Source organism: Pseudonaja textilis, chromosome 4 (assembly GCF_049901715.1).
Source record: "Pseudonaja textilis isolate UNSWEBS1 chromosome 4, rPseTex1.2, whole genome shotgun sequence".
NCBI lineage: Eukaryota > Metazoa > Chordata > Lepidosauria > Squamata > Elapidae > Pseudonaja > Pseudonaja textilis.
The window spans coordinates 26,604,327-26,617,505 of NC_141993.1; the positions used below are offsets into that span (position 1 = coordinate 26,604,327).

General features: G+C 45.0%; 1 protein-coding gene across 1 annotated transcript; it reads right to left on the reverse strand.

The window, feature by feature from the left end:
- Positions 1 to 468: 468 nt before the first annotated feature.
- On the reverse strand, positions 469 to 12,868 carry HHEX (hematopoietically expressed homeobox). The gene is made up of 4 exons (XM_026710573.2): positions 12,367 to 12,868; positions 5,349 to 5,527; positions 3,716 to 3,766; positions 469 to 2,513 (listed from the first exon to the last, which is right to left on the reverse strand). Exons 1-4 carry the CDS (start codon positions 12,719 to 12,721, stop codon positions 2,283 to 2,285), a joined length of 816 nt encoding a protein of 271 aa, XP_026566358.1. The 5' UTR covers positions 12,722 to 12,868; the 3' UTR covers positions 469 to 2,282.
- Between the last annotated feature and the right edge of the window lie 311 nt (positions 12,869 to 13,179).

Genomic DNA, 13,179 nt, shown 5'->3' on the forward strand with positions numbered 1-13,179 from the left:
CTAAGTCAGCAAACTCCGGTTCCAGGGCCATATGCAATCATTTTGCAGTCCCCTCAATTCAAGATGCCAGAATTCATCTGCATAATTACTGTATACTGTATCACTGTATACATAATCACTGTATACTGTAGATCATGTTTCATGGCTTAGCAGCATCACTTGGTATACGACAAACCCTAAATTCATTTCCTGAAAATTTCTCTTCAGCATCTCATAATAGTTTCATAATCTTCAACTGGGTAAGGATTTTGCTTGCGGCCTACTTGGAAATCCATCCCTATTGGGCAGAAATTGAAAAATCATTCCAGAAGAAGGGAGAGTCTAACTATTTCAGTAACATTACCTAGGAACCTTCATGGGTGCAGTTAGCAAGATGAAGATCAAACTGAGGATGCCTTGGTTTTTTTTAGCCAGGCTGTTTAAAATGCAGAGCAAATAGATGCAGAAGAAAGGCAATAGACTATCACATTTAGAAAGACAATCTCATTAAAGTTTTTATGTAGGCGTTTCTTAGCCTGATAAGTACATGGCTTCTCTGGACTCTCGGAACGTAATGTGCAGGCAAGCTTTACTTAAACATAACAGATCCTTGTATAAAAGTAGTTAGCAGAACATAAAGAGCAAGTAACCAAATCCATTAGTTTTGTTTTAGTCCCCATCTTTAAGAGCATACATATGCATATATATACTCATACATATAACATTTTTAAAAAGTATTAAAATAAATGATATACTGAATATTTTTAAAAATAATATTCAATTTTATATACATTTGGGACATAAATCCCACTGAATTAATGGGGCTTATATTTACATGTAATAGTGTTAGTTGTAAAGACAAAGGCTGCCAGAGATGCACAGTAATATTTCCCCCGTGCTGTCCTCTGCAGCCCTCATTAATCTGGTGCCCATTCAGATGTATTGGGCTACAGAAGTGGTTTGGGAACAGATAAAGCTATAGCCCAACACATCTGGAGGGTAACAGTTTGAAAAAAGCAAAGTTAGTGTCTATTAGTCTCTGGTACAGTATATGGAGATTCTCAATCATCCAGATCATGGTTGTTCCAAAGGTGCTTTTTCAAAAGGCAACCGGACTTCGTTTTTCTTTTAAAATGTTTCACTTCTCATTCAAGAAGCTTCTTCATTCTCATCTGTTGGTCTTTGGTATTCTTTAGCCATTGTTTACTGAAATCATACAAGCAAACTCTGCTATATAAACCACACTGGCTGTGTCGATGTAAGATTCTAAGCCACAAAGAATGGGAACCCAGCCAGGGTTTTGAACATGCTCTAATGATCTACATCATACACCACATTATAGCATGACTTAGAGATTACACTAAGCTAAAAGAAAACAAACTACATAACATCTTAGTGAATAAGGCCTTCTTGGGATTCTTCCTTGTTCTAGGATACTGTACACAGGTAGAATCATTTCACACAATCTGGATGCATAATTCATTCAAAGGCATGGTTTTAGGCATGGGTTCTTGAATAAGCTACAGTAGTTGAATTAAAAAACAGAACACAAACTAGTATCTACAAACCAAAAATCAATATTATGACTAAGCATGGTATGTGAACATATAACCATAGTTTCTCCCTTCCAACCATGGATAGTAAGCATGGCTAGTGTAGGCCAATACCAAGTTCCTTAGACCATTCATATTTCAAATCAACCCAAAATAAAGACCCCTTTCCTTCTCCTACTATTTATATTAAGACCTTGCTACACATTTAATAAATGTCTCATACATTATTTTCCATACCTCAGGGAAGGTTATTTTAATGGAATATGTACTTTCATGAAGGATATTCCCATGACAAAAGTCTGGTTCCATTCTGCATACTATTACATTTGTGACATCTCTGCAAAAAGATGCATCCCAAGAACTAAAATTTTCCTTGCAACATCAGAAAATTCCTTTTTCATGTTGTTCCCTGTTGTGATTGTTCTTTTTTTCCTCCTGTGGTCTAAGGATCTTCATGTTTAAATTTATGGAGGAGAATGCAGCATTCTGGGTAGGATAAAAAAATCAATCCCAGTACAAATAGAGGAACACAAATATAGGATTCCCTTCCAGTCATGAAAGGATCTACTCCTTTATCAAATGGATTGTCTCGACAAACTCAATGACAATTATTTACAAAGTTTGTTATTCCTTCCCTCTTTCTCCATCCAACTGAAAGAGAAGAGAAAACCCCTTTTTTATAGCACTGATTGTTTTTGTCAAGCCAGTTCCTCTTAAAGTGCCAATAGAGGGAAAGTCCATCTTCAAGTGCTACAGACGGGGACCGTTGAAATAACCTTTGTCTCCCTCAATGTCCACCTCTTGATCTGAATCATCTGAGATGTCCGAATCCAACTCTTCTTGGGAGACAGGTGAAGGGGTATATTGTGACCTACGTGGAGAAGCTCCCTTATCCATCTCGGGATTTAAGCAATTTTCTTGTTTGGAAGTCTGAAGACTGTCTCCACTTTCTGACTCTTTTTTGTTGGGTTGAGGGGTCTCCTGAAAACAAACACAGAGGTCACGGAATCAAGACTATTTGGTGAGAAAAACCACTAGTTTGGAAAATATTGGTCATTTCAAGCTTCCTTTGGACACTATGGAAATCTAATTTTCTGAAAACCTAATTCTGCCAACTGGTTTAGGACAGTCCCATTCTGGAGGCACTTAACAGATTAGGAGAATATCTTACCTCCATCCGATTTATATATGAATCCTTTTTATTTGGTTCCTTGTTAATTTTAATGTTTTAACTTTTAATCCTCTATTTTGTTAACATTCCAATTTGTTACCCTGTAATTTATGAGATTTTAATCCACCCAAAATCACTTGATAGTGAGATGGGTGGCATATAAATTAATAAAATAAAAAAAATAAGTGAACCATTCCACTCTTTAATAAAAATAGTAGCTAGATATTAGGGTAAAAGTTCAGCTGACCAACGTCAGCAACATCTTCCTGACCTTGGCTCATCTTAGAAATCTAAGCAGAACTAGATTGTTAATATTTGTATGAGAAAACACTAAGAAATCTATAGCGCCGTAAATTAAATTGGTATTTGAAAATAATGACAGAGAAGGTGAATTGTTAAAAGATAAAAAAGGGTAAAAGGTAATCCATCAAAATTAGACAAATTACATTGTAGGTTGCTTCTGCTCTTTGGGAAATCAACTGGACAGATAATTTCAAAGTTAGGAAACTGCATCTTAATTCAAGTATGAATTCCAAAATGAAATCATACTGACATTGTATAATGTGTTTGGTTTAGTTTTGATTAACCATGCTATATATGAATAACCCTTCTAATTGCAAAGTACATTTTTCAGCTTATCACATTGTGTGAACTATGATTCACTTATCAATACATGGTTAAAACAAGACATCATGGCCTAGGGTAACGTGTGAACCCAGGTAATGTGTTCATGGGAATTTATTTTGATTAGGATTCAATAACTGCATGTGAACAGTGGGCATGTACCGTTTAGCACAGGAAACTGCTAGCAGTAGGTAAACATGCCACAATTTTTGCAAAAGCAAACATGGTGCCGTGATTCAGGAGCTTTTCAAAAGTAATGTTTTGGAATGCCACTCATCCTCTTAAACAAGCTGAAATAATTAAGCACTCCCTATGATTCTGATCTACCTCAAGTACAAGAATCTGGGAATAGCTAGTAAGATTGAGGAGCAGGAAACATTGCACTTACCTGCTTTAAGCGTCTCCATTTTGCCCGCCGATTTTGAAACCATGTTTTAACCTGATTGGGGGAGAAAAAAAACTTAAAATATAAGGGAAAAACCCCTCTAAAAACTACAAACCAATACAGGCTTATCTGCCTGGGATACTCATCAGACATTGCAATACTGTAAATGCCCACTCAAAAACTAGATATTTTTAATAGTATCGGAGTAATTGAAATGTGACTTCTGAATTAACCTGTCTACAGGAAGTTCTCCCTGTAAGTGAAACATGTCTACAGTATTTAAGAAGCTGAGAAGGAGAGCCACTTTTTTGTTTTGTTTTTTCAAGCCCCTGAAAGGGCAGAAGATTTGAGAGCAATGACATTCACTTAAAGTCTCCTTATCCCATCCCCTTTCTGTTCCCAAATTAAGAGACTTTCTCAAGCAAGAAAAAAAGAGCCTATCAGAATGATAATGACATCTAATTGCATTGATCCTGCACAGAGAGGGCACAATTATGTTCCAAATGATAAAAGCATATCAGTTTGCTTTTATGCAGTGGGTAGGATTTGTGGAATTTGGAAATAATTATTGTGATACTTAATTTTCAAACTAACAGCTTGTGGGTTGAATATAATCCATAGTGGATCCTCTCCGCATTTTTCTGATTCACACCTTATCAGTTAAAAAAAAAACTAGCGTGCACCTCAACATATGTATGCTTATTTATAAATTAAATATTACTATACTAACATATACACATACATCAATTACATTTGGTGTATTGATTGTACCTAATATAAATTATTTGTACAGCTTAACTTCTTTCTTTAGATGTGCATTAAATCTGCAGTTCTCAAAGTATAGTCTGGGGACCCCATTTCAAAGATCAGCAAAGTCAAATATTTTTTTGTTTTAATATGGTACATATTGATAGATGTAACACACATAAATCAATGCTCTTTGAGGTCTGCAATAATTTATAAGAATATACGGGTCCCAGAAACCCAAATGTTTGACAACCCACTGCTTTAAATAAAATATAATCAGATATTGTCATTTTTTTCCCCACACCTCAGGAGATTGTACAGTTAGTCCTCGACTTAAAGCAGTTCATTTAGTGACCATTCAAAGTTACTAGGGCACTGAAAAAAGTGACTTATGACCATTTTTCACACTTATGACCGCTGCACCATCCCCAGGGTCACGTGATTTACGTTTGGCTGCTTGACCACTCACATTTATGACACAGTGTCCCAGGATCACACAATCCCCTTTTGCGACCTTCCGACCAGCAAAGTCAATGGGGAAGCCAGATTCACTTAACAACCATGGTTAACACCAGCAGTGATTCCCTTAACAAACAATGGCCAGAAAAGTCATAAAACGGGGCAAAAACTCACATTAACAAATTTCTCACTCAGCAACATAAATTCTGGGCTCCGTCGCACCCGTTAAGTGGAGGACTACCTGTACTGGGCAGCTCTGTAACGGGTGCACGATCCCACTTTGGAGGCCGTTGCCTCAGGGTTCAAGCTTTTCGGGATTTCATGAACGACCAGAACAGGCGTATTTTGCAGCAACTTCCACCAGCCTCCATTTCTCTCCCCCACCCCCCGGTTCAGTTTTGGCGGGAAAAGCCTTTGGCGGCCTCCTCACCTGCCTCTCGCTGAGCTGCAGCACTTTCGCCAGGCGCTTCCGTTCCGGCGGGGAGAGATACTTCTGCGTCTCGAACTTCTTCTCCAGCTCGATGGTTTGGTCGTTGGAAAAGCGCACTTGGCCTCCTTTCCGCTTGTGCAGCGGCCTCTGCATGAAGGGGCTCCACAGCAGCGGCTTCCCTGCAAGAGACACCAAACCGGGCGGGTTAGGAACCGCCAGGGAGGGGCGGGACGAGCTCCCTTTCTCGGCTTTCCTCGCTGGCTTACTCCGCTTTCTCCAACACGGAGTACTTACCCTTCCCTTGGTTAAACTCAGAAGAAGCCCTTGTTCGTAATTCTACTGATGTTTAGACCCGACAATCACCGAGGCGGCAGCCCCAGTTCTCTCCCCCCAACCCCCCGGCCCAGGAACGGGGGAAGCGACAGCCTTCCGCGTGTTACTCCTGCAAAGCGTTTAGGGTTGGAAAGGTCTCCTCCCGCGCAATTTGGGAGCGGCTAAGATCCCAGCGTTTCCTTCTTTACACGCTCCGAGAGAAAAGCATGGAGCGAAGAGACGTCCCTATCTAGATCGCTCTTCTGCGTTTGGAGCCTTTCTTCCCAAAAGCGTTTAAACGGCGTTAAAGTCCTCACTGGTCCACAAGTGTGTCCTAAGAAACACGTGAACGCTGAGAAAGGCCTGGTCGGAGCTCCGCCGACGTTTACAGCCCGGATAGCAAATATTTCTCATTTCTAGCTTCTTTTTAGACGGGTATATTTCCTTGGTGCAGCAGAGTCTTAACGTACCTTAAACGCCCATAGGTGTCCTTAACGCCAGAGACCTGAATATTACAGATGTGTGGGAAGCAAAATTGCTTATTTTTGTTGCCGCCTAGATTGTTTCCCAGTCGGATTCCTACAATATTTTGGTCGAAACAAACTTCACAATTGGAAGCCCCCTTTCTAAAAGCCACTTTGGGCCCAACTATAGTCCTGGTGCTAAAGGCCTAACCCACACAGGTGTTTTTTGTGAATGTCTAGCCCCACTCTGGCAACACCTACAAGTAGTCCTTGAGTTACGAACACAATGGAGCCCAAAATTTATGTTGCTAAGTGAAACATTTGTTAAGTGAGTTTGCTCCATTGTATGACTTTTCATGCCAGAGTTAAGCAAATCATTGCATTTGTTAAGTAAGTAAAGTTGGGTTGTTAAGTGAATCTGGATTTCCCATTGACTTTGCTTGTCAGAAGGTCGCAAAAGTTGATCCCATGACCCTAGGACGCTGCAGTGGTCATAAATATGAACCAGTTGCTAAGCATCTGACTTTTCATCATGTGACCATGGGGATGCTGCAACAATAGTAAGTGAAAAAAGTGTAAGTCACTTTTTCAGTGACAATATAACTTTGAGCAGTCACTAAAATGAACTTGTAAATCGAGGGCTACCTGTATTAGCACAATCCCCCATTACTTTACTCATAATTTACTCAATCCAACTGTATGATGTGAAGGTTGCACAAGAGCTAAATCACACAGGATGACACACAGGGTGCTTATTTAACATGGTTGGCGGAGGAGGGGGCATCCCGAAAAGACTCACAGATTGGGTACCCCAACCTACTTCCTTCCACGTGCTTCAGCTTCCATCAGGCAGCTTTGAAAAGGGTTCGTGGGAGTTGTAATGCAAATCAGTTGCGTCCAAGGGGTCGAAAACCGCAGCACAGAAAGCTGGCAAGTGAGCATCAACTAGCCAGGGTTCCTACCGTCCAAAGCCCACCCGTTAAGAGGCATGTTTGTCGATTCAGACGGACTACTAGACTTTAACGTACAGCGCGTTGTTGGAGGGAAAGATCCGACCTGCCTGATCTTGGGTGGGCGGCAGGGCGCAGTCGGCGCGGCTCTCTCTTGAGCCAGCCTTCTGACGTGCGCCGGCGGGCAGAGGACCCTGGAAGCAGGCCGTAGGAGGCGAGGGCAGCATTTCCGCCAATGTGTTTCCTGTTGGTGCATCAAAAGGAGAAGAAAAAGGCGAGCCTTCCTCCCTGCAGCTCGAATGCGGGCGGCCCCAAACCCCGACTTGGAAGGCAAAGATTGCGCCCCCCCCGCTTCCTCCCCGCGCAGAAGAGCCCAGATCCAGATCTCGCGCCTGATCCTCTTGGGTCAGACCCGCCTGCTTGATCGCCCTCTGCCAAGTTATTCTCATTCTTTGTCCTCGGAGGCACACTACTCCTAAACATGAAGGTTTCTTTTTATTTTTCTTATGTGTATCCATTTCATGTATTCATAACTATGTTTATACTTATACCTGTTATCTTATAATCGCTTGACAAAATAAAATAAAATAAATAAAAAATAAATAATGGCTCTCGGCTAACAGGCTTCTAGAAGCCTTTCTCCTTATGCCTAAGGTCTTGTTCTGTCAACCAGCAGGTGGGTTTGCGAAGGGGGAGGTGGGGGCTGGATCCTGTTTTCTTTCACGATCTCAGCCACCAAGAGGGAGAAAGCGATCTGGAACCTGCCGAGGTAGATTCTGTGTAATGGTCGAAAGCTTTGGCGGCTGTTGTCCAGAGGGTCCTTTTTAAACGAACGACCCCAAGGGGGTTTTACCTCCTACCTGACCACCTCAGGCTCTCGATTCAAGCCATCCAAATCACCAATTCAGAGACACACTGTTGTAAAGTGAAGTGGAGCCATTCAAAACCGAGGATCAGCTACGCCGTTTAAACTTTATATATAAAAAGGGAGAGGAGAATCCACAACCGCCTCCCTAATTTTATTTGGTCCCGCTAGCCAAATAAACGAATTTTAATTTGAAAATTATTTAACAACCCCCCCCCCACTGCCCCACTACAATATATGTAAGTAAAAAACAAAATATTTTCTTTGTCCTTTTAAAATTATACTGACAAATGGGATCGAAGAGGCAAGGTTCCTTCCCCCCCTGGAATTGGCGCAGAGCTTCACCACAATGCGATTTATAAGAGTAATCTTATAAATTATCCAGTTTAGGGGCCTGTGGACAGTGGATGACCTTACCTAGTGAACATAAAAGTGCGCGGCCACGTCACTGTTGCTCTTTTTACTGCCTAATTTCCTAACAGAAACAGCTACTTCGCCAGGAATATCCAACTGGTTCCTGCTTTCCATCTCTTAAGACAGCAATCCCTCTCTTCCCACTTTTCTGGTTGCCTCAAAGAGACAGGCATAGGACCGGCCCCTTTGCCTTTTTCTCTAGCAACTGGTTTTTGTATCAAAATGTTGTGGAGACCTCAGCGATTCTCTTAAAATTTCTGTAAATGTCGCTTCAAAAAGTTACACAATTTATTCAGCAGTTTACATCTATTTTTGAATTTGTGAGATTTTCCTCGGGCTCGAGTTGAATGCCAGGTTAAACCACCACAATTATAGTGTGTGTCCTTTACTGAAAACCTTATGGTTGCAAATAAAACCGAATTCGATTAGCCCTCTTGTTTTCTGGTTTAAAAGAAGGGAGATTTACTTCAAAATAATGTAATCCAGGAGGTAAATCAACAAAGCAATAAAAAACCAAACAAAGTAATACTATTTGTTGCAGAATACTCAGTATCCAAAGAATATCCAGTCTTTTTAGAGATAATTTCTATAATCATAAATCAATGAGTGGAATTACTAATGAAAAAGCAGAATACACACATTCAGACACATGTTTATATTTGCAAATACTTAAGTTATATCATTTGTTTTTGTGGACGTAAATTGGTTCAGAAAAAGAAATAAGTGTGTAATCAGATATAATTCATATAATGTCTTCTCCAGAAAAGCCATATGGATATGCCACGAAACTTGGTTAAATTATCTCTGCCCAGAACAAACCAAGTTCTCAAACCTCCTCAGCTACACAAAACTCAACTACACAAAATGGACAAAAGGGAGCAAACTGAAAAACTTTAACCTTCGACTCAAACACACTTAAGGACAAAATCCCATTAAAATGTATGGACCTGCTTTGCTGCTTTATTTATCTTTAGACATAACTAAAATACCGGTGTGTGAAAGTGAGCGGCCTCTGAGAGCAAATCCCTGATATTCAGCCTCTGTTTCAATCTGGGGACGGTTGGGAAAGAAAAGATGCTGACTTGGGTTCTCATGCCAGGAAAGCCTTGAGGTGAGCCAGAATCCCACACTTCTAGGGAATTCACATATTTTCTGAATGTGAAATGGTGGTCCCCTTATATTGCCTACGTGGGGTTTAATTCTGAAGAGAACTTCTGCCTTTTTTAGGGAAACGGAGATCTGTTTTACTATTCTCAAACTAAATCTGCAAGGGAGAACGATCAGGAAACAACTCCAGAAAAAAGAAAAAAAATCCCGAGGCAGAGACGTCTTCGGAGATTGAAGATTCCCTGGAAATAAATCCCACTTCTGCTTAACTTGACCTCCATTCACTCAACACCATGTGGCGGTTTCCAGGATGCCCTGAATTAATCGATCGCCCCATCTGGGTTACCCAAGATGCTGGGCTAAATGCGGTTGCCTAATCTGTGTGCCTCGTGAACAGCCTTCCAGTTCCCAAAGGCCGCTCTTTTTCAGTGGGCACGGGCAGTTTCAATTCCGCCCTTCCACTTATAAGTGGCACTTATTATTCCTCCTAGGCTGAGGAGTCTGGACGGTGGGTTGCCGTTGACGACTCGAACCCAGCACCAAAACAAGCCAGGAAGCCAAGATCCTTTGTAGTACTTTCAGCCTCCCCCGCCCCGCCCCCCGCCCCCATCTTGCTAGCCTTTGAGGCGTTCCCCATTTCTTGAAGGCCTGAAGCTCTTGAGATGTTCCGGGCGGGGGGAAGGACACTGAGGCGGCCGCAAGAAGCAGACGACAATCCGGCACCTCTTGGAAGTCTCCCTGGAGTGGGTGGAACTGACTACGCAGGTCCGGGATCCCGCGGTCGGCCGAGCGGGCACGTTTCAAAGAGTCTGTCTCCCCCCTCGCCTCCAACCCCCACCCCGCTTCGGTTTTGGGTTTCTGTCTGTCTCCACGCCTTTGAAAACGCAGCATTGTTGTTTGCGTCAAGCATTCAGCAATTTCGGTGCAAACAGCCTTTTTTCTTTTCTTGAAAGGAAGCAAGGAGTTATTTTAGCTGTCATAAAGCTCCATCCCACACAGAGGAAATGAACAATATCAGAAAAACGGATCCGGGCTATCAGAAGCCGAGTGTTTCCTGAATGTGTCTGTATTGAGGATGTCGATAAAATAATCAGCAGCGTGCACGGCTCCCGGAGACGAGCCAGCTCCGGGCGTCCAGGAAAATACTTTACAGCTTCTGAAACCAGATTTGCTCCTATCAAGAGCTCAAGATATCCTGTATGAACGGAAAGGGGTCAGCCAACCTCGCTCAGACGGCACGAACCAACTCCCTGCGCCAAGCCGGCGATTCCCAAAGACGCGAGGTCGAGCCGGGCCGGGGTGAGGGACCGAAAGATAACTCCGGCGATCCGTGGCGACCCGGATTGGGCTTTTCCAATTGTTCTGGGGTCCCCATTTCTAGGAATCCTAAGAGGCACGGGCATTGTAGTCCCAGTGCATCAGCCACCGTGTTTTCCCTGAATAGCATTACCAATTCGCACAAGACGCTTATCCGCGAATAATAGAAGCACGCCTCTTTCTCGATTAAGCCAAGTTTCTGATCTTGCCCGACCCACTGATTTCTCCGCTTAAACTAAGTTTGAATCCTGTACCAAAGTAGACTAAAATAGGAATATCCTATAGTTTAATGGGCCGTTAGGAAACGGCGGAAAGACGGTGGAAACACACAAACACACACCCTTTCAAAGCCAGGCGATTAATTTTTCAAAGAACGGGGTTGAGATATAGAGGGGGGGGGCTATAGCTATGATTTGCCCCCCCCCCATATCCTTCCTAGTAAACCTGTGCAAGATAAATGTCGTCACTAAGCGATCTGATTGATGGCTGTTTTTAGCTGCTGCTGCTGGAGGTACGAACAGTGATCAAATGCACCCCTGGGAACATTTTCGATGTGTCCAGGGGTTCCCCATTATTGCATTCTAATGTGGGGGGTGGGGGGAATACCGGGTGGAAATGAATTATACGAACACAGGTCCCTGAAGATCAACGTGTGTAGCGGTTCTTCTCCACCGCTCCGACAACTCACAGCCGAGCCCGAGTCCCCCTTCCACCTTTGCGCGCAGCTTCATTGATCGTCACAATGACGCTGGCTTCCGAGGAAAGCCAGATAGGGAAAGTTGCGCGGCGGCAACTCATTCACTCACTCAACTAAGCCGACTTCTAAGGAAAGCCGTCGGAAGAAAGGGAGGGCTGGGAAGGAAACCCAGTCCGAGACAACCCGCTTTCAGACCTCCTGAAAAGTCTCGCTGCGTGTTTTGGTCTGCAGTTCTCCAGCTTCAGAGATCGCAGCAGTATCCCCTCGGTTGAAGCCACGGGCAAGCCAACGCCAAGGCGATCTCTGCAGAGCCTGGCACACGATTAATTTCCCAGTATGGCAGCAACCAACCGGACTCTTGTTGGAAGTCAGGTTTCCGTAAGGAGGGTCATTCCCGTCCGCTGCTCCCCCTCCCCTCCACCACTGTTGGCACCCCTTTCAGACGACCTCGCAAATCGCGAGTCGCGATGCCCCATTAGTCGACACCACCACCACCACCACCACCCCACGATATATTGGTCCGGAATTACAGCCTATACGGACGATAAAAAGTGATAAAGCGTTGGAGCCGATGGGGCTCCTCCGGAGTTTGGCACAGGCTGGTGGGTTGCTGCTTTCTCCTGCTCAGAGCACAGCAAAACTCTATACCCGAGGACTTCTTCTGCGGCCCCCTTTAGAAAAGCCTTAAAAGACCCTCCGCGAATCGCCCCATAAATCGGCTCCGATTCCCAAGCGGAGATCTCTCCAGTGGCGAGCCGGTGGGAGGATCCTGCCAAAGTTTGTGGAGTGGGAGCGGTGCTCCAATTTTCCCCCTAATCCCGGAGCAGGCCAGGCGGCTGCGGTTACCCACCCCACCCCACCCCACTCCTGTTCCCCGGGACGCGAGACTTACCCAGGGGATCGTGTCGGAGGAGCGTGTGCGGGTAATCGCCGACAGCGCGGGGAAACGGGTAGAGCGGCGGCCCGGCCGCAGGGCCGTAGGGCCCGCTCCCGTAGGTGGCCGCAGCCAGCGGGTGGGAGAAGGCCGGGTGGATCGGCGTCGGCTCGTAGATGGGAGTCCGGTAAGAAGCCACCAGGCTGGTGAAGGAGGAATTGGGCGACGGCAAAGTCGGGGGAGGCGGCGGGCCCGGCACACCCCTGCCCAGGATGTCTTCGATGTAAAAGGGCGTGGGGTGCACCGGCTGCAGCATCGGGGTGGGCGCGTACAAAGCGGGCAGAGAAGCAGAGCCCGACGGCTGGTATTGCATGGCTGGTCCGGGCAGAGAGGCAGGAGCCGCCTTGCCGCCCCCGCCCGTCTTTCTCTGCCCCGGGACCCGCCGCTGCCTTTTTTTTTTTTTCCCCCACCCCACCCGCGAAGCAGGGCGAACCGCCTCCCGCAAGACAAGTCTCAATCTGGGAGCTCCGCTGGGCAGCGCCGCTTCCTGCCCCGGGCCTCGAGTCCAACCAATGAGGAGGCCGGCGAGGGAGCTGGCCGCGCCCACAGGCCACGCCCACCCCCTGGAGTTTCTTCTGTCCCGCGGCGTCAATCCACGACGGAACGACGGCGGCGGCTCCGCAGGGAACGCCGGGTTGGGTGCGATGGGATGCACGGCACGGCAGGGTTCCTTAAAGCAGGGCTCTGCAACCTTGGCGACTTTAAGCCTGGAGGACTTCAACTCCCAGAATTCCCCAGCCAGCAAGTCCGCCAGGCTTAAAGTCGCCAAGG